At 40.6% G+C, this 26,377-nt stretch overlaps 4 protein-coding genes across 13 annotated transcripts in view; 3 read left to right on the top strand and 1 right to left on the bottom strand.

Annotated features, from left to right (window-relative positions):
• Positions 1-1,699: 1,699 nt before the first annotated feature.
• Positions 1,700-4,850, top strand: LOC115044144 (guanylyl cyclase-activating protein 1-like). Its single transcript, XM_029503002.1, has 5 exons — positions 1,700-1,824; positions 3,166-3,365; positions 3,956-4,105; positions 4,390-4,480; positions 4,720-4,850. The coding sequence occupies exons 2-5, from the start codon at positions 3,168-3,170 to the stop codon at positions 4,848-4,850; spliced, it is 570 nt and encodes a 189-aa protein (XP_029358862.1). The 5' UTR covers positions 1,700-1,824; positions 3,166-3,167.
• A 1,146-nt stretch (positions 4,851-5,996) lies between these two features.
• On the top strand, positions 5,997-10,647 carry irf6 (interferon regulatory factor 6). Of its 4 annotated transcripts, none has more exons than XM_029501918.1 (8): positions 5,997-6,128; positions 6,498-6,672; positions 7,136-7,331; positions 7,422-7,520; positions 7,608-7,874; positions 8,549-8,941; positions 9,090-9,208; positions 9,626-10,647. In XM_029501918.1, exons 2-8 carry the CDS (start codon positions 6,499-6,501, stop codon positions 9,854-9,856), a joined length of 1,479 nt encoding a protein of 492 aa, XP_029357778.1. In that variant the 5' UTR covers positions 5,997-6,128; position 6,498; the 3' UTR covers positions 9,857-10,647. The 4 variants fall into 4 exon arrangements, with proteins under 4 accessions (XP_029357778.1, XP_029357776.1, XP_029357777.1 ...); XM_029501916.1 differs by having other exon boundaries at positions 6,004-6,231; XM_029501917.1 differs by having other exon boundaries at positions 6,004-6,231; positions 6,448-6,672.
• Positions 10,648-13,076: 2,429 nt separating this feature from the next.
• LOC115044140 (epidermal growth factor receptor kinase substrate 8-like protein 3) lies at positions 13,077-17,892 on the top strand. The gene is given in 18 exon segments (XM_075353364.1): positions 13,077-13,132; positions 13,222-13,298; positions 13,383-13,447; positions 13,532-13,690; positions 13,829-13,981; positions 14,066-14,279; positions 14,358-14,497; positions 14,656-14,752; positions 14,867-14,940; positions 15,026-15,100; positions 15,424-15,569; positions 15,655-15,787; positions 15,914-15,957; positions 16,036-16,132; positions 16,259-16,360; positions 17,011-17,096; positions 17,442-17,573; positions 17,688-17,892. Coding segments are annotated over 18 exon segments (1,857 nt in total). The 3' UTR covers positions 17,695-17,892.
• The window catches only part of ampd2a (adenosine monophosphate deaminase 2a), a 26,467-nt gene continuing 17,794 nt past the window's right edge, over positions 17,705-26,377 (bottom strand). For 6 of the 7 annotated variants that reach the window (XM_029501520.1, XM_029501521.1, XM_029501522.1 and 3 more), the window contains 13 exons: positions 26,090-26,276; positions 25,725-25,866; positions 25,556-25,645; positions 25,333-25,462; positions 24,896-25,090; positions 24,666-24,797; positions 24,416-24,579; positions 23,581-23,707; positions 23,324-23,487; positions 23,096-23,216; positions 22,104-22,277; positions 21,902-22,012; positions 17,705-21,709 (listed from right to left, as the gene is read on the bottom strand). In XM_029501520.1, the coding sequence (XP_029357380.1) occupies positions 21,500-21,709; positions 21,902-22,012; positions 22,104-22,277; positions 23,096-23,216; positions 23,324-23,487; positions 23,581-23,707; positions 24,416-24,579; positions 24,666-24,797; positions 24,896-25,090; positions 25,333-25,462; positions 25,556-25,645; positions 25,725-25,866; positions 26,090-26,276 (1,947 nt within the window). In that variant the 3' untranslated portion in view covers positions 17,705-21,499. The remainder of the gene's footprint in view (positions 21,710-21,901; positions 22,013-22,103; positions 22,278-23,095; positions 23,217-23,323; positions 23,488-23,580; positions 23,708-24,415; positions 24,580-24,665; positions 24,798-24,895; positions 25,091-25,332; positions 25,463-25,555; positions 25,646-25,724; positions 25,867-26,089; positions 26,277-26,377) is intronic. The other variant, XM_029501519.1, reaches the window with a different exon arrangement.

Raw genomic sequence — 26,377 nt, 5'->3', positions numbered from 1 at the left:
AATCCTTCATTTATGACCAAGCCTACAGTTAAAAAGTTAAGGTTTAATTACTCTGTTTCTTTTAGTTGTGTTGCTATAGGCCTAGACTGCTGAGGGTTGCACTGAGCACACCACTCTCTCCCTCTCTCTGTGGCTCTATCTCTCTCTCCCCCCCATGCATGTACATTACAACCTTACAAGTCTCTAACTTCGTCTCTAGCCGTAGTCTGTGTTTTGTCCCTCCTGTCCCTGTCCTACAGATGCTGAATCATCTCTGCTCCATGTTCCTGCTCAGTACCTGCTGCTTACCTTTAGTCATCATGACACACTCCTACTCATTTCCCATTGGAACCTCTTCCTCTCCTCACTGCTAATATTTCCTCCTGCACATTTAGAAGTACCAGGTTGCAATCACTGTATGATTTCTGTATGTTCTGCTTGTATTTTCCATGGCATCTTCTCTTCTTGTTCACTCTCCATCCTCCTACCATTACATTTATTTAATTGCTCTACTCTTGTTTTAAAAATTATACTGTTTCTTAAAGCATGAAATACCTATACAATGCAGTAGCCAATACATCAAACATTGGAGGCTAAGTACCAGACTGAAAAAGCACCCTGTTATGTTTCTACCTTTTCTTATTCTTCTTATCATCCTTTTTCATTCCCCAGTGCCATGGAAACCTTTTACGAGTTAAAACTAATCTTTTTATAATGACTCAGGACTCCATGCAGAAGTAGCTGAAGCTATCTGCTATGAAGTTCTTTGACCTCGAGGAAGTACTGCACCTTAAACACTTTTAATGCCTGAAAAAAATATTTGTTTGTCTTTACATGAAAAAACATTTTTCACATTTATTTTATTTGCTTTTTTCTTTTTATTGACTTTGTGCAATCAGCACTTCCTCTTAAATGAGGATCTACATGCCTTTCCCACCACTGGTTTGTAGAGCAATGACTTGTTACCTTACCTCTGATGTAGGAGTAGCTAAATGAAAAATGACAATTAATGTGTCATTGAATTTTTATATCGCAATAGTTATAACAATAGATCTATAGATTTTTCATTATGTTGAATCTGAGTGGGAGCAGTTTTTGCCTAATGCTTTCACTGACATAATAGCAGATTTTTTAGTAAAATGTTTCTTTCCCTCCTGGCTACAATCACTGTGTTCCTGTCAAGTCTGTCTATCACATCTACATTTCAGCTGTCTTGAAGACAAACTAGACTGGTCCATCCAGTTCCTCTGTCCTTGTGGAAATTCATGATGCATGTTGATGCTGTCTGAAATGTAAAGAATGTGCTGGCAAGAGCTGTCAGTGCTGTACCTGCTTTTGGTGAATGCTGAACATACAGATCAGCTCCACTCAGGGCAAAGGGCCATAAATTATCTTATTCTGTTCAGAACAAGACAAAAACACCATTGATATTGTTGCTCAGCTATTTCAACAATTTTAAACTTTCTATTCTTTTTAGGGTGACTGTTTCCTACACTGCACGATAGATGAACAAAATACCTATGACTCACTCACTTTGTTAACTTGCACTGTCCCTCTTGCCTTCTTCACTTCCAATATTGAAAGCAGAACTATTCAGAGGGACAAGATTAGTAGTGCTGGGGAAGGGTATGCTTATTCATTCATTCATTTATTTATTGATTGATTTATTTATTTAATTACTGTAAATTCGCTCTGACCTTTTACCATGCTGTAAATCCTGCTGTATCAAAATTAATTACCCTTTTGTCTAATTGTTGTCAGGGCCATGAAGTCTTTCAGGAGCAAGGCATGTTCACACTGGAGGCCTTTTGCTGTCCTTGTCCATCAAACCAGCAGCCCACTGTGGTATGTCTGACAGCAGATGGAGCAGCATTAAGAGGGTCAAAATAGACTAGTGGCTGTCATTACTTAAGTAAAACTAGGGTAAGCTGGGAGAACACTTAGGGAAAGAAGATTTATGAATATGGTCTGATATTTCCAAGCTATTTTCAAGCAAAGAAATGTGAAACTGTATTTTAAAAACAAATGGTTGTTAGTCAAACACTTTATCAACCCACAGTTGAAAAGGTTAAAGTTGGCTCTCAGCTTCTGGGTTTATTTTTTTCCCCATAGATGTCACTGACCTGGTGGCTGCTGAGGTTGAGATCATGTCAGTGTGTTCAGTAACAGAACAGCTACACATTCACAGTATTGTTTGATTTGCTGTCTGCATGGCCTCTGAACTAACTTACTGAACTCCAGCTGAGGCCCATCTCTCTCCACTGTTACAAGGATTACAAAACGTTTACAAAAAGCACTATCACACTAACACCTAACAATAAACTAGATGATGATCAGTAGGAGTCACATGTTATGCTACATGCTTCATAAATTTGTTTTTATTTTTCTGCCTTGCTGGTTGCATAGCTCTATAGGGTAATGTTTGTCTGCTATACAACCTCATCAGACTAGACGTAAGTATTTCAGTTACTGGAAGGATTACTATTCTATCTGCTGCAGATCTTACACGCAGACAGACAAGGGGGAGGAGCGCTGAAATACATTCACAGTGAGAAAAATGTATCTTGAATAGCTAGATCAAGCATTCAAGTATCAAGATCAAGATAATCTCAGGCAACTTTCACCAAATTGCTGAGGAGGGACGGTTGTTCCATAGATACTTGAATAATATTTATAAATAAGCAATAGTTGTAACTTCTACGATCACACTGAAAAGGGGATTAGATAAACAGGAAGCTAACTATGACAGAAAGTTACTGATTGTATAATGAGGTGAATATTTTACATACATTGATTAGGTGAAAACATTTTCATCAGCAAAACAAAGCCAACACAGAAATGGAATAAAGTGATCCAGCTGATAAATTTAATTAAAGTAATTTCTAACACAAAAAAAGAAAAGAAAAAAATTGGAAATCGGAAACAATAGGCTTTGGCCAGCTGGTGTTTTCTGGTAGTCAAGTATTTGTTTCTTCTCTTAGGTTTCTTTAATAAGTTAAGTCTTTGCTGTCAAGTAAAGTGGATTACAACTTCTGAGCTTTTCACACAGACGCACTGAGAGATGATTGGCTAACACACACCCACAGTGCGCATCCGCATCATTGCCATGTACAAATGCTTGTTGGATGCCGTATGTTGTGGCCATGGTTTTTATGGGATCTTGTGCATCTATATTTTGAAAAACAGACATGGGAAACTGCAACGGCACGACTGTGGAGGAACTACAAGCTTGTGAGAGTCATCAGTGGTACAGGAAATTCATGACTGAGTGTCCATCTGGACTGCTCACTTTCTATGAGTTCAAGAAATTCTTCGGCCTGAAGAACCTGTCGGAGACATCAAATGCCTACATTGAGACCATGTTTGCAACGTTTGATATGAATGATGTAAGATTATTTATGATGTTTTAATCGGGTAATATATTTATTTTGTTATATAAATGTTCTACATGAGCCAGCTTTGTGTTGATCACGAGTTGCTTTTCATTGATGTTAACTTTGAGGTGTTTTACAGCTAAACACTAAGTCAGGCTGAAGTTCAATTAAGTGAATTTATTTTCCTTAGAAAGCCTGTAAAAGTTAAGCCAATATGAATAGTCCGCATTATACAAATGGCATATCAATAATACAGATGATTAAACCAGTTATAGTAGAATTATTTTCATTGTTCTCATTCTCATCACTAAATCCCACAGATTATGTAAAGTGGTTTTCCAACACTCATATCTATTTCATGTCTATGAACTGGTTGAAACTTTGATCAGCAGATGTGTGTGAGAACATAAGATGCTTTCCGTTCAGCTCAATATATTTTTACATATGTCTGCTTGTGACTTCATTAAAGAAAAGTGCTCATGTTGTGTCTGATAATACAGTGGAACTATTTAGCCTTTTGGCCTTTGACCTTATCGTGGATTTGTGACAGTAGCATAGCTTGAATGTGTGCTGCTTTATTTGTTTGTCCTTTTCTTTTGCAGGATGGTTTCATTGATTTCATGGAGTATGTGGCTGCTCTGAGCCTGGTGTTAAAAGCAGGAGTGCAGCAGAAGCTCCGCTGGTACTTTAAACTGTATGATATTGATGGAAGTGGCTGCATCGACCGTGAAGAGCTGCTTTTGATAATTAAGGTTAGCATGAGCCCCTCGTGTCATTTTGAAGCTTGTTGAATGGCTTAGTGGCTGACATAAGAAAATCCCAAGTGGTGTCCTGAGAAAACGGTTGTGGAAATCTCAGCACAAGCTTAGTGGAGTGTGACACATACTGGGGAGTTATGGGTGGTGAAGACACAGATAGCTGACATTAAACTGACACCTACTGGCTGAAAAATGAAACAGTTGTGCACCAGTGTGACTTTTTTTTTTTTTAACAGGATTTATTCTCTCTCTCTCTCTCTCTCCATCATGCCTATTAGTCTATCCGTGCAATTAATGGAGTCCCTCAGGAGATGTCAGCAGAAGACTTTGCCAATATGGTGTTTGACAAGATTGACATAAATGGAGATGGTAAGACCCCTGAACTGCTTCAAATAGCACCAGAAAAATGACTGAATCCTAGTTGGTGATGTCAATATGTCCTGCACATAGTTAAAAATTATATTTTTTTTTAAAACACATTAGAAACCAGTTGTCTCAATGGTAGTAAAATAAAGTGTATGTTGGTACATGACTACATTATCATTCACCAAAAATGCCTTTCTGCCATCCGCGGAGCTGCTCAGTGTTTGTATTTTTCTATTTTCCAGGTGAGCTGTCCTATGAGGAGTTCATGGAGGGGGTTCAAAATGATGAAATGCTCCTGAAGACATTAACAGAGAGTTTGGACCTCACACACATTGTCCAAAAAATTCAAGGAGAGATAAACTCCAAATCCTAGTGTTTCAATGTTTACACATTTTTAACCGTGCCACAGCTGGATGAGTGAAGATATGAGTTCAGGATGACTCACAAACGGACTTGGACAAAACCTGTAGTGTTGAGGCCAGTGTGTCTGCAGGTTTGTGGGTCATCTAAAAATGTTCATAGACACATGGTAATGCCTGGAAACATTTTTCAAGCAAGACATGGAGAAATGTATTATAGCTTTTGGTAACTTTGTTGCTCAAATGGGCATTAATGCTTCATCACTTTATTATCTTATGATTCTTCACGTGAAGTCGCTCTAACTAAACCTTGATCTCGTTACACTACAGTTAGAATTCATTCATTCATGACGTTTATAACGGGATCTCCCTCCTGAGTTTGGGATTTGCAGAACAGGTCTGGGTAAGCATGTCCCCAAACTCCACCGCTATAAACACATCCTACCAACACTTCTGCCTGCACTATTACAAACAAGTGGCGCAATTAGCAACTCAGAGACTCACATGACACAAGCACTTAGTATGCACATCATACCGAAACCAGGAAAGGATGCGACGCGCACCCGGACGGCGGACACACGCTGGTTTCAGGGAGTGGCTGTTTGGCTGCGGGACCTTCACAAACCGTCATGCCCCATCACATATAAACACTTTTGTTTAGAGGCCAGCTCGGGATTACCGAGTCTAGACAAACGCAAATGCCAATCCCATGGCTGTCATCCTCACTCAACACAATATGGAATAAATATAAGCGGGTGTGAAAACGAGAGAAAAACAACAAAGTGCGAATCAGAGCTTTCGTTTTCTTATATTAATAAAATGCTTTTTGTTTTTGCCTTTTTGTTTGTTTGTGTGTTTTTGTTTTATGTGTGTTATGGCTGCAGAAAAGAGACATGTAAATATTGTCCATGCTGTCAGCTCAACGCTTCAAACAGCCAGCATGAACGGGTCGGATCGTACTGACGAGGAGACAATATTTTACGTGATTATCAGTTTTCCCATCTTTTTTTTTTTTTTTTTTTTATAAATGACCGTTCCTCTAAAATGGGATTACTTTCTGCTGTAAATGCTCACGTGTTCCTGGGAAAAATAAGGTATCACGTGCACGCGCTTGGTAAGAGCCGGCCCAGCTGCTCGGCAAAGGTGTGTCCCTGCCGTGACGTCACGCCGTACCTGAGTTTCGGTGAGGGAAGAGGACCGAGTGGAAAACATCAGGACCTCCCGGCTGTTGTGGTCGAGCAGCTCCGGCCTGGTGAGCCAAGGAGGTCGTTGTTTGGACTGACTCCGTCCAGGTGTGAGCTCTGCAGAGAAAGCAGGTGTTGTTTGCTTTTCTTTTTTTATTTTCAGCTGTCGGTTCGCAGGCCGTGAAGAAACCAACTTCCTGGTTCTCCACAGGTAGGCTGTTTCTGTTTGTGGCGTTGTGTTCATTTCTGACTGATCCCACAGTTGTTTTCGTGTTTATATCTTTATAAAAATGACCTTTAACGTGGGGAGAAAACGGGCCAAATCAAAGTTTAAGCTGACAGGGTGAAGCCAGGCACCTTTAAAATGTTCGGAAAATCCGGACTGGCAGGCTTTATCTGACGGCTGCCGGGTTTGTTTGACTCTCAGTGGGCCCCGATCCGGCTGCAGACTGACCGCTCCGTGTCTTCCCCCGGCAGGATGTCCGTCACCCCCCGACGTGTCCGCCTGAAGCCCTGGCTGGTGGCGCAGGTGGACAGCGGCCGATACCCGGGGCTGGTGTGGATCGACCGGGAGGCCATGCGCTTCAGGATCCCGTGGAAACACGCGACAAGACACACGCCCCAGCACGAGGACGAGGACACCATATTTAAGGTCAGGACCCCAAACCATCAACAACAAACCTGTAGAGGTGTCTAACTCTGAATCAGCCGATGTAAACACGCAGCTCTGGCTCAGACAGGACGTGTGACCCCCACCTGCTTTTAGTCTGCGTCATTTGTTCAGCTTACATTTTACTTAAAAAAAAAAAAAAAAAAAGATCTCTGAAGCAACCCTCTTACACAAGGGCCTCTATGGTTAGGTGCTGCTTTTCGTACGCCTGGTGACTCTGAGAAAAGAGACACTTTTGCAGCATTTACTAAACAAGATTTTATAAAATGCTATTTTGCACATGCTTCACTGCAGATGAGGTCTTTAGGAGTGACATGCCTCTCAAATGTTTTAGATCTGCCCCAATCTTCATAATCTGGGGCAGGTAGCCCACATACCATGAAACTGAATGGATCTACAAGGATGTGATCTTTGATACCTCTGCTCCGCGTTAATGTTCCTCCAGGCGTGGGCTGTCGAGACGGGGAAGTTCCAGGAGGGAGTTGATGAACCTGATCCTGCGAAGTGGAAAGCTCAGCTCCGATGTGCCCTGAACAAAAGCAGAGAATTTAATCTCATCTATGACGGTACCAAAGAAGTCCCCATGAATCCTCTGAAGATATATGACGTCTGCGACATCCCACAGCCCCTCAGTAGCCAAGGTGGAAATCAGACTTTCTGAGTGCCCTTGCTTATTCTCCTCAACTTCACTTTCACATCACAAGATTAACCATCTGCTCTTCAACCCACAGCTTCATCCGATGCTGGTTCTTGGACTCCACATGAAGATGATGGTGGAGAGGAAGATGTTCCAAATACACCAGAGTCTCTTCCTCCGTACCCATCCAATGGTGAATATCTTCTCCTTTTACTTATATTTACCTATATTTTTCATGTTAAAACAAAAATAAGGGTGGTTTCATTGTTCTCTCCTGTAGGCACCAGTCCGTCCCCCCTGATCATGTGGTCTCCCATGGGCTCAGACTCATCCATGCAGCCTCCAAGTTGTCCGCCTTCAAACGAGACCTGGCCCAAAGAGGAACCTGTCAAAAACTGGCCCAAAGAAGAACCTGTGGATGTGGAGATGCAACCCACACCTCTGGCTAACATACAACCTGCTTCTCTGCCCGATCCCATCATGCAGCCTCCTCCTCTAACCGAAGCCTTGTTTGCTTCTCCAGAAATGTGGATTAGTTCCCTCCCGAGTAAGTACAGGCTTGTTCCAGTGCTTTTGAAAAATGTAGAACCCCAAGGATCATAAAACAGGTTCACACAAACCCAGCAATGTCATTTTTTGTATTCTTTGTAAGTGTAGTCATTACCTTACACAGAGCTAGTGTTTCAGGTCAAGGTGCAGGCACCTGCTGTAGCATGTTGCTCTATTTTTCTTTCCTCCTTGTCTGTGTTTGTTTAACACTTCAACTAGGAGGCGGAAAAGCACGTACACTGCTACTGTTTTTCTTTCTTTCTTAAAGGATAAAGTCAAACTATTATAGACATTTGTTATGAATAGCAAAACCGATGAGAAAAACACAGCCATTTATGTGTTGGGCTCTCTCTCAATATTTTGACTTCCATAACCTGTCTGTGGTTGTGGCACCAAGCACACTGAGGACGCAGCTCTCCAAAACCACAAATATGTGGTTTCATTGTTTGCTCAAACAGTTTTTAGCAAACATTATGGGGCGAACACAGTTAACTCACAACGTCTCTTTTTATTTCAAATTTAACTTGATCTTTGTCTAATGTCTCTTCATGTTCAGTGAAATTTTTAAGCTTGTGTTTTGTTTTTCATTTTTCTTTTTTTTTTTTTTTTTTGGATGAGCTGACCCAACATTAACACTTCAGTCATGTATGTCAACACTTGCCTGTTTCCCAGTGACAGACCTGGAGGTTCAGTTTCAGTACAGAGGGAAGGAAATGTGTCCCACAGTGACGGTCAGTAACCCCCAGGGCTGCAGGCTCTTCTATGGAGACCTCGGGCCCATGGTAAACCAGGAAGAGCTGTTCGGGCCGGTCAACCTGGAGCAGTTACGCTTCCCAACCACAGAACACATTACCAATGACAAGCAGAGGGTCTTTACTAACCGCCTGTTGGATGTGATGGACAGGGGTCTGATCCTAGAGGTCAGTGGCCACGATATCTATGCAGTCCGCCTCTGTCAGTGTAAGGTGTACTGGTCCGGTCCCTGTGCTCCAAATCAAGCTGCACCGAATCTTATAGAGAGACAGAGGAGGGTCAAACTCTTCTGCTTGGAGTCTTTTCTCAGTGGTAAGCGGAAAATCACTGTCCTGGTCTTTCACTCATAAGTGGCTGAATGAACCTGGATGACCTACTAAGATTGTAGTTAAACATTGCCCTCCACTTGTTGGAAAATGTTCAAATTCATTCTAATGAAATTTCTTTACCTGTTGTGCAGGTGTTATTGCCCACCAACGTGGCCAGACACCAAACCCCCCTCAGTTTGAAATCAATCTGTGTTTTGGAGAAGAGTGGCCTGATGGGAGGCCAAGGGAGAGGAAGCTTATCATGGTTCAGGTGAGAAATAAAGGCACATAATGTAAGAAGATTATTTGTGGTCATCAAAGGTCAAAACAAGCGTGTAAACTGGGGCTCAAACTCTTTGACTGATATTTAAAGGAGCTGGCTGGATAAAGAAAAACAGAACTAGAGATTCACTTTACAGAGCTGCAATTTCTCTAACCTTAATTACAAAGGAGCTTTTATAATTGTTGCAGAAAGAATTTCTGTTTATCTGCTAAAAATTTTACTGACTTTTTATCTGTAAACTCCAAAAGAAACATTTTTTTGCTACATTAGAAAAGTACAGAAAGTTCTTTAACATTTCCTTCCAGCAATAAATCAACAAGTTGCATTTTCACAAATCTGAATATTTCACATCTGTTGTTGCTTCTTCAGTCTCTCATTGATACATGTGCTTCTTCCTCCCCCCAGGTCATTCCAGTGGTAGCTCGTATGATAAGCGAGATGTTTTCTGGTGACAACACACGCTCCTTTGACAGCGGCAGTGTTCGTTTGCAAATTTCAATCCCAGATATTAAAGACAACATAGTGACCCACCTTAAGCAGCTGTACTGCCTGCTACAGACCCACCAGGGCCAGGAGGGCTGGACGCTGCCCCCGGGGTCAGGTCTGAACATCGTCCAGGCCCTTCAGGCACAATGAAGCAGCCCACTCTACAAACACTAGTCTCTGTTTGTTTAACACTTCTACTGGGAGTTCGCCACTGGTAGCAAAGAAGTACTTATTAGTAATCTTATTTAGATGTGTGCACCATATAATGTAGGATTCAACTGCTGTTTAGCTATTTTTTTTTTTTTTTTTTTTGGTATAACTGTGACAATACTTTTCTGGGCTCAGAGGCCTGAATTATTCTGCATGGTGCATACAGGAGCCACAGAGAGATGTGCAGCCTGCATGGGTCAAAGTCCTGCTCACTGTGAGGGAATATCTGGCATAGTTAATTAGTAACAGAACTGGCCCTGTGTCTTATTTATCTAAAACGAGCCAGTGACTACCAAGCTCTCTTTGTTAAAATGCCTTTTTAGCTTTTGAACTTCATACATTTTCAGGCAACATTCATATCAGGGCATTTATATATTTTTAAATATTATAGGCCAATATGAATTAATCAGCCCAGTGAATCCCATTTTACTGTGTCCATCCAGTTTGTTTGGTCTTTCCATATGTTGTCAAGTGACTGACAGAATGTCTTCCCTACACTTTTGTTTTTAAGTAGTTTTATTTTTGCATTTATAGTTTAAGTTGTTTTGTATTAATATCTGAGTTTAAGCCACTTTTCAAAGCATCCAAACAACATTCAGCTACATGGGTCTGTTTTAATATGAATTCCACTGCACTTTGGGGTGCTGAATTATGTTTTATGGCTTGTTGAATGTATGTGCATGTATCCTGTGATGTATTTTTATTTTATCAATAAAATCACCAAAGCAGCCTTTGGCTTGTATTTATTCAATTGCACTTCCCTCAGTGCAACACAATTTTTTTTCCTCTAACTTTTTCTCCCTTTTACACTCGGCAGGTTTCCTCCTGCTCACTGTGGAGATGCAGCGGGATGGCGGAGTATTCAGTATCCACAGTGGTGCTTTCTGAATGTGAATGCAGCATGGCTAGCCTCTAGTGGTGTTGAATAACATCACACAAGTGATCATCATCTTCAATCCGGTACATTACATAAATGCTATTTATCCCCCAAAATGCTAATGCAGTTGTGCAAAAGTAACAATATTATAATATTCAAATGTTAAAGTGCGTTAATTACAGTCTACTCAGGGCTTTCAACTACTTAACCAGCAGGATCGCTGTGATTTATTTAGTCATTTTGGCCCCATTTCTGATGTTGGATAATTTGGATATGAATTAGGGTGAAACAACTGAGTCAACACTTATTTAATGATAGTCTTTTAAATGCATCAATGTCTCATTAATTGCATCAGAGGAACTTTTTGAATATCACCCCAGTGTACACCAATCACCAAGCATTTTATCAGGAGCACCTGCTTTTATTGATGCAGTTATCAAATCAGCTAATCCTCCAGTGGCAGAGTAGCAGATAAAATCATCCTGCTACACGTCAGGAGCATTACTTAGTCTTCACATCAAACTTCTGAATGGGTGAAAATGGGATTTTGGTGTTTTCTGAAACTCGCCATCAGTCTGCAGTATTTCCACAGTGGCTGTCTGGTGAATCAGGATTTCAGCAGATGGTTCTGTCAGAATTAACCTTCAACAGCATGAATCCCAACCCAACCCAACACGTGTTACGGTGGTGTTGATAATGTAGGGAATGGTTACCCTTTAATGCCCCGACCAATCAGAGTTTTTTGCTGACTGTGTGTTTCCCCTTTATGGCCACAGTGTATCCTAATCCACTATCAGATGCAAGATAATGCACCACGTCATATGCAAATCAAAAGTCATCTGACACTGGATGTCACTGGATTTCAGTAACCTAATCAGTCACCATATATGAGTGCAGTAAAACACTTTGGAATGTAGAAATGAGGCTGTTTGTTTCCTGATAACGAGTCGTAATGTAACGGAGGGATTAAGTTAAACAATAATTAAATAGAGATCCACCTCACTTTAGTACTTCACATATAGCGAAGACATGGCTCACGTCACGACAGGACTACAAATAAAACAAATAGCTTTGTCTCTTGTCTTTCACCATGAAGTATATCTGACGTGTTATTAGCAATTATCTGTGGTGGAACAGTTTTTAAAGCTTTTTAAGCTGACTGAGGATATTGTGACTTAATAGTCATGTATGGAAAAAATGACATAATGCTGCAAGGATTATGAAGTTTATTTATGGAAGGCTTAAAGTTTTATGGGGCAAAGTGATTTCCCCCACATCTGTTAACCTTTGGTCCAATGTTCTCTGTCTCAAAATTGATTCCTAGGCAACTGGACTTGTATTTGTCTATGAAGACGTTTGAAGACGTTTCGCCTCATCGGTTCATGTTTGTTGGTCTACCAGTCCGCACTAGTCTGACCAATGGGATGCCACACTGAAGACCTCACTCGACTGCGTCGGCTCAGTGGCGCAGAGATCACTGCTGACAGTGGACTTCGTCCTTCCTTATATGAGGAAGCCTTGGCTACATAATGCCGCTGACCAAGGAGCTGCATTAAAATATCAGTTAAACTTGAACTAAACCTAAATTATACAGCACATAACAGCCACACTCAACAGCCAGACATCATAGGTAAGAACTTCAAATCAAAAATCAAATGAAGATCATATGTCTTTCTTACTCATCTAAGGTAGAGGCTAACAGGGAGGTGATCCTCAGACTGTTTTAATGATAACCACGCAATCTTTACTCTAAATATATCTCTAAGACAGTTTTAAAGCACAACAACTTAAAGTGTTCTTGAACAGTCATGTAAAGTGTTTGAGCTCTGTCGCCTTCTTGTACTGTCACAAATCACTTGTGCCATTTGCTGTCAAAATATGAAAAATGTCTTCTGTGCCGGTGATTGAATTATTATAAAGATGCTGTTAGGATGTTCACATGCTGTGTTGCAGCATGATTATAAACTAGTTTGTTTGTATTTCCATTCAAATCAATATGAAATGGTCTTATTTAACATGGAAACCGCATAGGTAAACAAAGGAGTTGTGATTTGTTGTTACAAATGATTCATTGGTGAACCTTATTGAAATTCTAATATGTAAATGGTGTGTTTCTTATTTTAGACTAGTTTTTACGATCTCAGTTTTGGAACTTGGAATAAAAAAAATTGTACAATAAATTATTCCCAAATTTAGTTCTGATGGAAGTTGCCGACTGAACTCATGTTCCTGACATTAAAATCATGCATGTGATCCTGCAGCTGTGTCAGCTGAGCCCTGAGGATGTTCAGGTCCAGTCCGTACGGCAGCACCAGCAGCAGCTATGCAGCATCACTTCAGTATGTATCCATGCTTTCATGTGATTGATTGCTCAGTCGATCAGCTGTTTGTCTCATTCTTTTAATTCATTTCCTTATTTCATTCACAGCAGTGGATATTCCACGACAGATGACGGATCATCACAGGTCTCAGTTCTGTCGAGGCCCAGCGGGAAGTCAATCTACTGTGAGTTACTCGGCTGAACAAGAGAATGCACCTGTTTGGTTTATTTTCATCAATAATAACAAGCTGCCATTGTTGTCTGCGCAGTGCAAAGGAGGGAGTATGCCAAGTCTGTCAACAAGAAGATGAGCAAACCTCAGTACAGAGTGGAGGTATCACACGGAGCCTCATCTTTATCCAGCTCTCAATCACACTGTGGATAATGTTTTTGATTTGTTCATGCAACTGTTTTACAGCACCTGTTTACATGTGATCTGGATGGGAATGATTTGAGAAGCTTAGAGGACTGCGTGGACCGTCTGAAGCTGCTGGATGGGATGGGCGATGTGTGGGGTCAGAACATGCTGCTGGAGGTGCGCGGCCTTAACCTGCTTCTGTTGGACACTGAGACCAAGGTAATCAGGAGGGCAGCCGAGAGCTCATCCAGTCGACATGAAGCTTCCTGAATGCTTCACTAACTGAGAGCGTTGGCTCAGCAGACCCAAAGCTTCTGCTCCTCTGTGGTGTTGTTTTGTTTTGTTTCGTTTTTTTAGGAGGAGCTGGAGAAGATGGCGCTCAGTGACATCCTGGAGATCAAATCTGTGCTGGGCGCTGGAGCGTTTAAGTCCCTGCTCATTCTGTCAGTAAAGCTGGGGAGAAAAAAGTCCACCACCACAGTCTTCATGTTCCAGTGTGAGGATGTCGGGGTGAGGTCACACCCACAGGAAGGGATAAACGGCTCTTAATATGACAGATCATTAAAAAGAAGTGTTTGTTTTCGTTCTTTATAGGCTGATTATGTTCAGAGAGAACTCTCAAGGGCATTGTCGCACAGTAGGGAGGATCCAAGCTTCAGGTAGGAAGCTGCTGTGAAGTCACTGAGCACAGAGCTCCTGTGTGCCGGACAATTTATATATATTTTTTTGCCTTTCACCATTTTCGGTTCTGTAAGGACCCCTGAGCCCAGAGAGCAGAGCCCCTCCCCCCAGTGGAACTACGCCTACGGTAAAACTGTAACAGGACACCCGCTGTACAGCCACCGCTCTCATTATTACTCACGGTCTTTATTTTGTTTCTGTGTAGAAGAGGATGACATCCATTTGCGTGAGCTGCTCATCTCTCAGCAGGAAGAGGAGGAGGACAGAGAGACGTCACCTTTCAGAGATCAGATGTCATCAGCACAGCCTCCTACACGCCGCTACACACAGCTGGACAGGGATGTGGTTCGTTTCCTTCACATCATCATCACACATAAAAGTTGTATTTCTTGCAATGACCTTTGACATGTTTCTATCTTTTTATACAGAAAATGGGTTTGAATGCATTTATGAGGAGAAAAATATGAATTTCTTTTTTTCTTCCATCTTTCTTTCTTTCACAGGATATCTTGAATCATATTCTAAGTGACATTGAAAAGTTCATGGGAAAAGTGGCTGCAGTAGAAGCTAAAAATACAAAGAAAAAGAAAAAAGGAAAAGGTAATTCAAGGCAGATATATTATCACCTTTGAAGGCTTCCAAACATAAATACATTTTTATTTTGTGTGTGTGTTCTGGGGTTTGTTTTTTTTGTTTTTTTGTTTTTTTTTTTAGTTATACCTGGCATGCCTCCCACAGAAGAGTTTGCAGAATGTCTCAGTAAGATCAAATGCAGTTTCAACCTTCTGGTTTGTACCTTTAATCACATTTACACACTGTTCTCACTGTGATGTCCAGCGTCTGTAACTGTGGTGCTGCTCTGTGGTGTGACAGGGGGAGCTCAACGGCAAGATCAATAACCCCGGTGCTTCTGAAATCCTTCACTCTCTCTTCAACATATTAGCATTCGTAAGTTGGTGCTTTCTTTCTATTTGAGTGAAATCATCATTTTCAAAATCCTGTCTGGTTTACAGAATATGTTGCTCAGCTTATCCTGTGTGATTTAAATCTTCCCTCTGGTGTATATTTTCAATTTTATTATATTTTTTCATGCTTTTCATGGTGTTTTTCTTTATATTGACTGCATATTTGTGTGAATCTGTGTTACAGTAGCTGTAATTCTGTGTGCTTCCTGGCCACATTGCCCCTCTCCCTTATAGGGCTGGATGTGCACACAGCTGTCAGAAGGCTCTTGCTGCTGAGAGGACACTGATTATTATTCTCCTCTCCAGGTGATACATCACTGTCCTGGGCATCTGCCGCCGACCATTGTGGCTCCGCTGCTGACGCCTCAGTGTATCCACCTCCTGAGTGAAGAGGCATCCACAGACGAGGATCAGCTGTGGCAGACTTTAGGAGATGCCTGGAGCATCCCCAGGTGGGACATCATAAATTATTGATCCTAATTTACATAATTTATCAGATATTTACAGATATGCTGTTGGCAATATTTCCAGCACCAGCTGGCCAGGCAAGGATATCCCAATATACACTCTGGTGTTTTCTGACGGCTGGAAGCCCGACGAGGTCTCTGCAGAACCTGCTCATAGTGAACCTGTGAGCAGGCGGGAGAGTCCACAGCCTGCATCCCCTCAGGTAAACCATCGCATCAAAAAATTCACTGGCACCAGCTCAGACACGCAAGCAATCTGTGAGCAGTTCTCCCAGTCAATAGAACAGAAAAATTGACAAGACTCTTTATCTTTTACTTTTTCTGTGTAGCCTTCATCCAACTGGGGACCACCACGTCACCTAAAAAAACCACGGTATGCCCAGTCATTCAAAGGATGATTCACTGTCATCAGGCCATTTTAAACCTAAAGGTTTTTTTTTTTTTCCCCAAGCTCGGATGAGGCAGAACAACGCCGCATGTGTGCTAAGTCTGACTTCACTTCAAGAAACCCCAGAGAGCTCAGCATCAGTAAAGGAGAAACAGTTCAAGTGCGTTTTAGTGGCATCATCATACTACTTTATTAATTTATTTTTTTTAAATAACCAGTGGTACCCAGGAGGAAAGTCCCATCAGTCCTCCTTACCATAGCTGGTCTGTGCTTTGTTTATTTGCAGCTGCTGGACACGACGAAGCAGTGGTGGAAAGTGAGGAACAGCAGTGGGGAGGAGGGCTACGTGCCCAATAATGTCTTTAGTTCTCCTGAGGAACAACCTGAGGTACTCACCACAAAGAGTCAAAAGGAGGTTTAGGTTTACAATAAACATTAAGTTCTTCGAATGCTGAAGACAAATCTGCTATTTCAGGCTGCACCTCAGTAAATCAGCGGTTACTTTTTACGCTTCTGTGTAATTATGTGTCACTTCTCAGTGATTTTAAACCTTTGGCTAAAACGTAACTGGGTAAACTTTGGTAGAAAAGACAACACATTAGTAAAAAAGCCAGTAGGCCTACACAGCTGGACTTCAGATAGTCAATAGAGGAAGTCATCGAAAGCCGACATTCAGGAGGACTGGATTCCCCAAAAAGCTTCATGTTTACATGTTTTTTTCTTTTGTCTGTAGTCAGGAGGCAGAACAGGTGCAGAATAGGGACTGAAACATGGCCCTTCAAATCTACATCCCCCAAATAACTCTAACATGCTGCTGTCGTCTGACAAGATCACAAAGTCAGTCAGTCAGTGTGGATTTGTTTGCCATCGCAGAGCTGGCCCTGACTATGACTACAGGGATTATAAATGTAAACTGTAACTGACTCGTTTATCATTTTATCTAATTGAACTCCATCATTGCAAGCTAAAAGCAGGATCTCTACTATTGTATCATAGAAATGGTTTATTGATGTTATCATTCTCATACCACTTCCTCAGCAGCCTGGAGGTTCCCCAGTCCTAACAAGGATGTCAACTCCTGTAGAAGTCAAAGCTTGGCTGGAAGACAAGGGCTTCAGTAAAATGTAAGTACACACTAACTAAATACATGTTGTACCAAACACATGGACATTGGCAGTGGTTGGCTAAAGATCAGAGTTAGATCTCGGAAAAAATATATTTCATTGTCTTATAGACATCCCTCAGCCTGTAAAGATACATGCAGATCAACGACTCGGTTTGGAAACTAAAATACTCAGATCATGTTTGAAAGATGCATAATGTGATTTTCACAAACATTATGTCTTGTTTCTCCTTTTTGAGTGAAAAAGGCAGTAGTACCTGTTTTCTGCTCGACTAAACCTCAGTATTGATTGAATGAAATATTATCATCGAGATCACTGAAGTAAAAAAAAAAAAATGTCTTTCAGCACGGTACGCTGTCTGGGTGTGCTGAAGGGCTCCAGTCTCCTGGGGATGAGCAGGGAGGAACTGAAGATGGTGTGTCCAGAGGAAGGAGGGAGAGTCTTCCTACAGTTACAAGCAGTCAAGTCCGCTGGGTTGTAAGTTACACAACATAATGTTTGTCTCTACAGTCTGTCTAGAGGTTTCTTATTATCCTAATGATATATGCTGGTGAAAATAACGGGACTTTGTTTTGTGTTTCAATACTGTAGCACATGAAGTGAGACCAACAAACAGATGTAACAGGAGGGGGAGGAATCATGACAAGTCGTTAGATATTGTAAACCTTCAATATATTACACAACCAAAATCTGATCAGGTTTATAACATGTTAGATATATAGAATCCTCTAAAATCTTTTGTCACATTCACAATATATGCTTCAATCATTTCAAATAACTTTGAAATGCAGTCGTAAAGATGTCTGGAATTATTCAGAAATGTCAACAATGTAATTGATTCAGTCGTGCTGAGCTAACTGTGGGAATTCTGTAACAAAAAGTGGAGCCTAATTCATGTGGTCATTATTGCAGTCTCTAAATAAACATGCTTTATTTCGTTGTTCAGACATTACACATGAACCTTATCAGAAGCATCTGAATCTGTAAAACACTGGCAATCAATTCAGGACAATAATATGGCTACACATGTATGAACACAAAATATAGTCAAATGTCAAAAAAGTGACAAGGATACTAGCGAAAACATCAGCATAACACAAATGCAACTTTAGTGTGAGCAGCAGATTATTTGTAATTAATATGCTATGTGGATATTACACAAATAAAACATGGTGGATATCATAATGGAACATCTTTATATAGATAGTAAACTATTAATCAGTGAATATTTTTGAATAGGTGGCGCTTTTTTCTTTCCGGGTGGGGGGGCATCAGAATAATTGCTGATTCTTACAATGGTATCTGCTTTTCTTTTTATTTGCAATAAGAGAAAAATATTAATAAATTGTTTCTTTTTTTAAAGAACTGCCAGGTTCAAGCCTCTCAAATGTAAAGAAATACTGGTCTAGTTTTATTTTCTATGATGGCAAACCAGATTTTATTGTTTGTTGGTTGGACAAAACAACTTGATTGTATCACCTCGCAGAACTGGAAGTTATGATGGAAACTTTCCATCAGGATTATTTTCCTATTCATAAACCGGCCAATTGATCGCTACTATTATCAACGGATATGTTCAATGTAAAAAATAATGAGTTGCACTTGCAATTCTAATCAGAGACTAACGTGTGAGGTAGGGTGCACTCTACTGTGGGTAGATGGCTGAGTGTCAACCATGAAGTGGATGGAAACTGGCTGGGTCAGATAAATTTAGTATCTAAGTGATACTATAACTCAACAGGATAACTTAAGGTAAAAAAAAAGCATCTTTCTAATTAGCCTACTTAAAATATTATGATGTAGTCAACAATATTGTTTAGTAACGGAACTAGGAAAAGCAGCATGTATTTAAATCTATCATGTGCTTCAACTGGTCGGATTTATCAGAAGTCAGGGGAGCTTAAAGTCCCTCAGAAGTTCAGCCCAAAGGACAAAAACTAAAGTTCTCACGAAGTCATGATGGAAATGAGCCTTTGCATTGAAAAGAAAACAGAAAAACTCAACTATACTGATGTAACATAAGATTGAATGTGTCTTTGTTGTTGTTGTGTGTTTGTGCCAGCACTGAAATCAGGTACCAATCATCATGAATATTAAAGGAGAACTAAAAAACAACCAACAGGAATAAAATAATAAAACATGAGGGGAGACAGACACTGTAATACCCAAGTGATATTACTGAGCCTCAAATGAAAAATTGGATCCAGTCACCTTAACAAAATGAAAAGGCTGATAGTAAATCTCTGTTGCCATGACATAGTACTGACCCATAATTATCAACTGCAACAAAACTGTTGAACTTTGACATTAATATATTGCAAATATAAAATTTCTTATCCTCATATTGCCTTTAAAAAATACACTTTATACATGAAATCCAAGAATCACACATATTCCACCATGTTCAGATTACAACTCAAGTGCATCCCTGTAACACTTACAGGCTACTGTATTCATCTTCCTAATCACCTACAGGGCAACTGGAATATATCCTAAAACATTACACTCCGCTACTAAAATAAAGTCAAATATTTTATGGTTCTTTATTTTCTAATCTTGGCGTCACGTTACTCAACAGTAGCATTGAGGTTTAAGAAGAATGCTCACAGTTTGATGGGAGGTTGGACAGTGTCCAGTGGCAGGTAGATTTGTCTGATGAGTGTATCATACAAAAATCAGATGTGTCCCAGCTTTAATCAGATTCGGGGGAAGGATTGGAGAAAAAAAAAAAAAAAAAAAAAAAAAAAAACTGCTACAAGGACTAAGCGACAGTTTAAACCATGTCCCAGCACGGTTTGTTCATGTCTACACAGTGAACAACGCTGAGTTAAAATCAGTTTGCTGCAAGATTCAGCACATGTTCTGATTTGGAAGCTAATGGGCAACCCTGAATGAATAAAGTTGCTACAAACGATTCATTCGTCTCCTGTTGTCCATTATTCATGCAGACATGCAAAAAAAAAAAAAAACACTCATGAGCAGAAAGCTAGAAACAACCCAGCTTTCCTCCTCAAACGGTGGCCAAGGCAAAATCAATTTTACACCAGGCATGCAGCTAGGTGGTTTCATTTCCATCGATGTAAATATCACAACAGCACAGAGGAAATAACATATGTCGTACTTACGTGATAAAGAGAAACCCTTTATACATGTAAACAGTTTGGAGAAACATGGGCATGCGGTGCCCAAAGCTAAAAATGAAAAGGCACTGTGAATCCTGGCTTAGTGCATATGTACAGTGCACTTCATGCAAAGGGTGAGGCGGATCGACTTTCTTTTTCATTTACTGAGGGAGGAATGAGCAGGACCCTCAGAGGCACAGAGGGTCCAAGTCTCCATGACCACAGTGAGGTAAAGCTGAGGGCGTTATCAGGTGGCTACTTGTGCTCTGTGTAAAATCTACAAGACATTTTTCCTCTTTATATTTGCAATATAAACACTATATAAAATGATTTCCTACATTTGTTTAGAAGTATTATTTGCTTCGTGGAATGTCTGTGGTCAACCACAGAAGATCTGCTTCTCTCTTAACACGATCAATATGGTATCTCTCTCATCTAACTTAATGTAGGAGCTGATTTAAATCATGGAAGAACGATTCTGTGTGTGCAATTTGGCAAATAAGTTATTTGAAGTCATGCCAAGGATCATGCATGGCTGATATTCATCACTGCAGCCATTAGACTGAAGCGATCCCCTTGTTTAGTGTCATCAAGCGTTAAGCTGCCTGTCATGGTTTGTTGTTTCGGGTTGTTCCATGTTCACCAACAAACTCAGAATTATTCCAGTGAAACTTAATCTGTATTGATTCTAAATTTGTATATTGAACATGAAGGACACATCAAGGTTATTGAAGGGGCATGACTGTAAAGTGGAAGATAAGCAACATTCTGTTAGGAAAGTTTAATCGTGCTGGTAGCTCGTGTTTCTGTAAATACAACAGAGATGCTGTAATATCTGCGATAAAAACATTGCAGTGAGTGCCACAAGATGCTGCAGGGAAAATATGATGGCTGTAGCAGGACAGGATGGACAGTCCAGCTCTTGGACTGAGGAATAATCATTGTGTCTGCTGAGGTAAACACTGGCTTTGAGTGTTTCTGCTGTCCCCCCCCCCTAAAAAAAGAGGAAAACCTTGGTGCTGGTGCATCCCTGTTAGCCATCATCATGCTGACTCATACTGAACATGTCACAGATGTGTGAAACACAGACACATTTTGAAAACAATGGATTTGAAATTGTCGCAATGCAGTAATGGCATGAGGAGTTAAAAAAAGTGAAAGAGGAGGTTTTCAGGCAACACTGTATCCTTGGCTTTCTGATACTGGTGCAGCTGGTTAATTTAGCATCATGCTCGGTAGAACTCGGGGTTCTGGGTTTTATGGGATGCAAAGGGATGAATTTCAGCGTTGGCCTGGCAGAGGGCCCATGGACAGAGAGTCCTCCTCATCAGCAGAGTCCTCTGTGCGCACAGCGTGAATGATGAGATGAAGCTCCTCAGAGAGTGTCTCACTGCGGTACGCCACGCGGATATCAGGAACGTTGGTGCGACGAATATCATTACTTTCAGGACCCTCTTTGGAATAACTGGGACCCAACCAGTAACTTTTGGCCTGGAATCAGGGAAACTACATGAGTGGGGAACTAAAATAGAGGCTATAAAGAAGGATCTAACAACTAGTGGATCATTTTTTTGCATAGGTCATTGCATTTTGAGTAAAGTGTCTTGGAAAAATGTGACACATTCACAAATAAATTACATTTGGTTAAAGACACATAATGAGAAGAGCTATGAACCGGTATACCTTGTGTGAAAACCCACTCATGAGGACACTGTTTCTCGCCAGCTCACACATGTCACAGGAGCTTAGTTTCCACACCTGAGCAGCGATGCTGTACTCCTCCATCAGAGGCTCCTGGGCAGGATATAATGTAATATCACCCTCATCATTCTGTACCTTCACTGTAGATCATATGCCCATTTAGACAAACCTCCTTAATACTGACCTTGGTGAAGTGGAACTGAAGAGGATCATCAGTGGACAGAGAGACCATGAGGCCTCTGGAGAGGTACTCCGGCAGTGGGTTGCGATGGTAACTGAGGAACAGGCTGTTGTTACTCAGTGGTGACATGGCAATGCCAATTTGTGCTAGGTAGTAAAGATACTGCAGCACGGGAGCCTAATGAACACCGAAGAGAAAGACAGAGGTGTCAAGCCATAGTCTGTATGTTAATAAAGAACATCTCAAACTTCTTCACAGCAGCAGCTTTTTATTTGTTTTTTCAATCAGCAGTATTAAGCAAGGACTAAAGAACCAATGCTCATCAAACATGCAGGAGGTGGGGCCATTTTTAAATCACTTTTTTAAAAAGTGATATTTCATATGTTTTCAAGATTTTCATCATATTCTGGTCTTCTGTCCCAGAGAGGACACAGGCCTGTGACCTGCAAAGTTTACTTTGGCCTTCTTTTATTTATTGTTTAGATTATTTTCACAGTATTATTATGAAATGTTGTTTTTATCCCTTGTATTATTTTGTAGGTATTAAAATGTATGTACTATTTCATATTTGTGAGTCTGTAACCAGCACTGGTTGATAAGAACTGGAGCACTGCAACTTCCATTACCATTTTTTTGGATGAACAAATTGAATTTTTCACCTCTTAGGAAATTCACCAGTGAAGCTAGGGGGACCAATAATAAGGCACTCTCTAATAAAATTATTTAGGCCAACCAAATTCAATTATTGCTAAAAACTAGAGTTAACTTAATAAAAGCTTAATAGTGTAAAAAGCATATCAAGCAATTTAATTAACTGCTACTTGACAAAGTCTCAACAAGAATATTATAGATGTCGGATAGCAGTATTTAAAATTCAGGTGTTATGAATACACTACAAGACTTATAAAAAAATCAACAGACTTGAAAGTTGCTTCATATCAGTTTCAGATTCAATAAAAAAAAAAAAAAAACAATGTGGCGTGTCCTGTCCTTACCTTTCTGAGCAGCAGCCCATGAGAGATGTTCTCTGATAACATGAAACCTGAAACCAGGTGGTGGATCGGCCCCGCCTCCCCACAGTGAGGTCGCAGGACAAACGTATGGAAGCCTCGCCGCCTGTGTCGGACAAACAACATCTCATGTATGTGTTTTGTAATTTCTTTATGAAGTCACAAACATGATGTAACATGAATTGTGTCCAGTGTCCAGCTGTTTCTGTTTACCTTCGCAAATGGTTGAGTACGGTCATATTGGCATAAGTATAGTAGAGGTAGTAGGAGTAGGGTGGGTTGTCTTCTTCTGTCCAGTCGGCTGGCAGCGGACTGTCAAGGTTGAAAATGTGGTGCTCAGGTTTAGACTCATCGTCCACACTGTCAAAACCCACAACCTATTAACACAGGAAACGCACAAGATGAACAATCAACTTTCTACGATCATTAATCATCAGCATGGTCTGGACTTCCTATGACAGGACACTCACATGTTCCAGGAAGAGATGCAGCTCAGGATGACTGTGGGGATTGATGGTGACTTCAAATAGAGGTAAGAAGATATTCTCCAACATTTCCTGGAAATTAGCCAGCTGCTTCTTTGTGTGGTACACATCACTGTGGAGATGATGAGCCAACATCTTACCGATAACAATTATTTGTTTTGAAAAAATGCCATTAAAAAGGAGTATTTTATTTTTTGTGTACATTTCATTGCAGAGACTGGGGGCTTCACAGCGCATCCCTTTTATTTGTTTTTTCAACCAGCAGCATTAAGCAAAGCGTAAAGAACCAAAGCTCATCAAATATGCAGGAGATGGGGCCATTTTTAAATCACTTTTTTAAACAGTGATATTTGATACGTTTTCAAGATTTTCCTCCATTTCTCAGTAAATATTTTGTCTGACTTGTCTGATTTAAGGATATATTTATACATATGTTTAATATACTATACTCATTACTGGTTGTGATGCTTACAACCAGTAATGAATTTACACAATAACAGAAATGGTTGCAAAATAATAGTGAATTGTCTAGTGCCAGTGTCCCCCTCTTACACAATGGGCAATAAAACCATACAGCTGTCTTATTCAAGAAGACAATAAATAAATATTCTCTTGAATAACCTGCAATCGGGTACGGGGAAGAGGTTTTCTTATACAGATCCACTGAATCATTCGTTAGTTTATTGCATGGAACTAACAAATTCCTCTGGGGTTATTATGTAGGTACAACTTTGTGTGTAACATTTAGTGAAAAGTAACACTGACCAGTAACACCGGAACGAGGATCTTCTGGTGTAAAGCAGGTTTAGGGAGTACTTACAAGAGACGTGGCACCTGGACAAGCCAGCGCACGTTGTCAGAGTACACTCTGTGTTTGACGGCCCACTGAGCCAGCTTCTCCCATTCATCTCGGGAACGGCCATAGATGGACAGACGCAACTCAGAGTTCTGGTACTTGCTCTCCTCCAAGTCATACATCACCTCCTGGACAAATGAAGACAGGAGAATCTGATGTATCAGTTTGTAAAATGATACAGATGACTAAAAAAAAATGACATCTTTTTATATACCTTGACTATGTGTGCAAAGTATATTCCTTCAATGTGGTTGTCAGTCTTGATGAAAATCTCTCTGAGGATAGATTCGCCAATGGGATTGTATTTGGAATTGAACTTGTCAAATCGATGAAATGTGTTACGGTCCTGATAAGCAAGAGACAATAGTTAAATATAAATACTTGCACCACATTTATTGAACATTAATTTGTTTGTACATAATATCTTAAACTCCTGTTTCTCACCGCATGCACGTCGAGAGTGTCGACACTCAGGTCAAAGGCCGTCAGGTTCATGCTCTCAAACACCTCCTTGAGCGTCTGACCCCGGCCATGTTCAATGTGAACGATCTCTTCTGGATATTTTTTCATGGCTTTCTTGATGAATCGCAGCAGATGCTTCTGGTTCATGCAGGATGATGCATGTATGTGTGTGTCAACCTTGAGTGGGCAGAGAGCAACAAAGATACTCATATCAGCGTTGTAGAAAAGCCTTCTCAAGATTTTTGTAGATGTGTGTGTCAAAAATAATCCTGTATCTAATCCAAATCAAATCTGTGTCAGTGGGCTCAGTACCATTGGATGTTATTACTTTAATGACTAATTCAGTTCATTACGTATAGGTTAAATAAATTAATTAAAATGTTTGTAGCTGTGGAAGCTGTTATTTCATTTGATCTTGCCTTTCGTATATTGTAGAAGTCTCTATGAGGAACCTTCTTCTGAGCTGCTAACTCCTTCATCTCATTCAGGAGGATGTGCATCTGAAATTTAGAGCTTAGGTACTGTAGGCGGCGGTAGCAGAAAGACTTCCTATGAAAAACATGCAGAAAAAAAAAAAAAAAAGTATTTTAAACATACACTGATGTGACATATGAGGATCAATGTGGTTAAAAAAACACTCACACAGGGCCGTTGATAATGAGGGCCATCATAACATTCATGTCTGCAATATACTCCTTCAGGTCAGGATAGGGCAGATCCAGTTCTGTGCTCCTGAAAAGGAAATTTAAGTTTTAAAAACAGACTCGCTTCTTAAAAAGTAATCCGGCGTTCTCTGGTTACTGACACATACTTGTCCATGTTGTTTTTCTTGGTATAGACATGGACTACTCCATCCACCATCTTGCAACCATATCCTGCGTCTAAAGGCATATTCTTGGGGTCTTGATTGTCATAGGGGTGTGTCTCAGAAACAGGTGGATGGACCGGGGCATCTGGAAAACAGGGAGGAAAAAAAAAAACAAAAACAAAGATTCAGAAACTGCTCATGTGAGCGACGATAGGTGTGAATTTTTCCCCGTGTTCATCTTCTGCAGATGAAGTAGACAATTTTAATTGAAAAAAATACTTTAAAACAACAACTAGGAGTTTCTTATTCACTTTATTGTCCAGTGTTCAGAGTGTACGTGGCTTCATATCCTTTGACTTCCGACATACCAGCATCTACAGGAGTCTCTGGGATGTCATCATAGACTCTGAGATCCAGAGGCTTCATGCCGAGTTCCTGTAAGGCGTGAGCTGTGGTCTTACAAAAGCTCTGCATGGATCGGTTAATGTACTTCTCCCTGATGAATAACGCCTTCACCACACACTTCGCAGCATCTACCAGGTCGGTGAAAGGCACCTGGGGAGTTATCACAAATAAATATTCGAATAGGAGAAAGTGGAATGAGCTTTATTAGGATGTTGATTTGACCCCTTGTGAGATCACACAGAAGTCAAGTA

This window comes from Echeneis naucrates, chromosome 5, assembly GCF_900963305.1.
Source record: "Echeneis naucrates chromosome 5, fEcheNa1.1, whole genome shotgun sequence".
In the NCBI taxonomy this organism is placed as follows: Eukaryota; Metazoa; Chordata; class Actinopteri; order Carangiformes; family Echeneidae; genus Echeneis; species Echeneis naucrates.
Note: the sequence above shows the minus strand (reverse complement) of the source record. Positions and strands in the feature narration are given on the sequence as shown.

Bases quoted from the DNA above. Each gene is read 5' to 3' on its own strand.
- LOC115044144 (XM_029503002.1), top strand. From the start codon at position 3,168: ATGGGAAACTGCAACGGCACGACTGTGGAGGAACTACAAGCTTGTGAG. The intron at 4,106-4,389 runs GTTAGCATGAGC...CATGCCTATTAG, and splicing joins AGCTGCTTTTGATAATTAAG to TCTATCCGTGCAATTAATGG. The intron at 4,481-4,719 runs GTAAGACCCCTG...TCTATTTTCCAG, and splicing joins GATTGACATAAATGGAGATG to GTGAGCTGTCCTATGAGGAG.
- irf6 (XM_029501918.1), top strand. From the start codon at position 6,499: ATGTCCGTCACCCCCCGACGTGTCCGCCTGAAGCCCTGGCTGGTGGCG. The intron at 6,673-7,135 runs GTCAGGACCCCA...ATGTTCCTCCAG, and splicing joins ACGAGGACACCATATTTAAG to GCGTGGGCTGTCGAGACGGG. The intron at 9,209-9,625 runs GTGAGAAATAAA...TCCTCCCCCCAG, and splicing joins GGAAGCTTATCATGGTTCAG to GTCATTCCAGTGGTAGCTCG.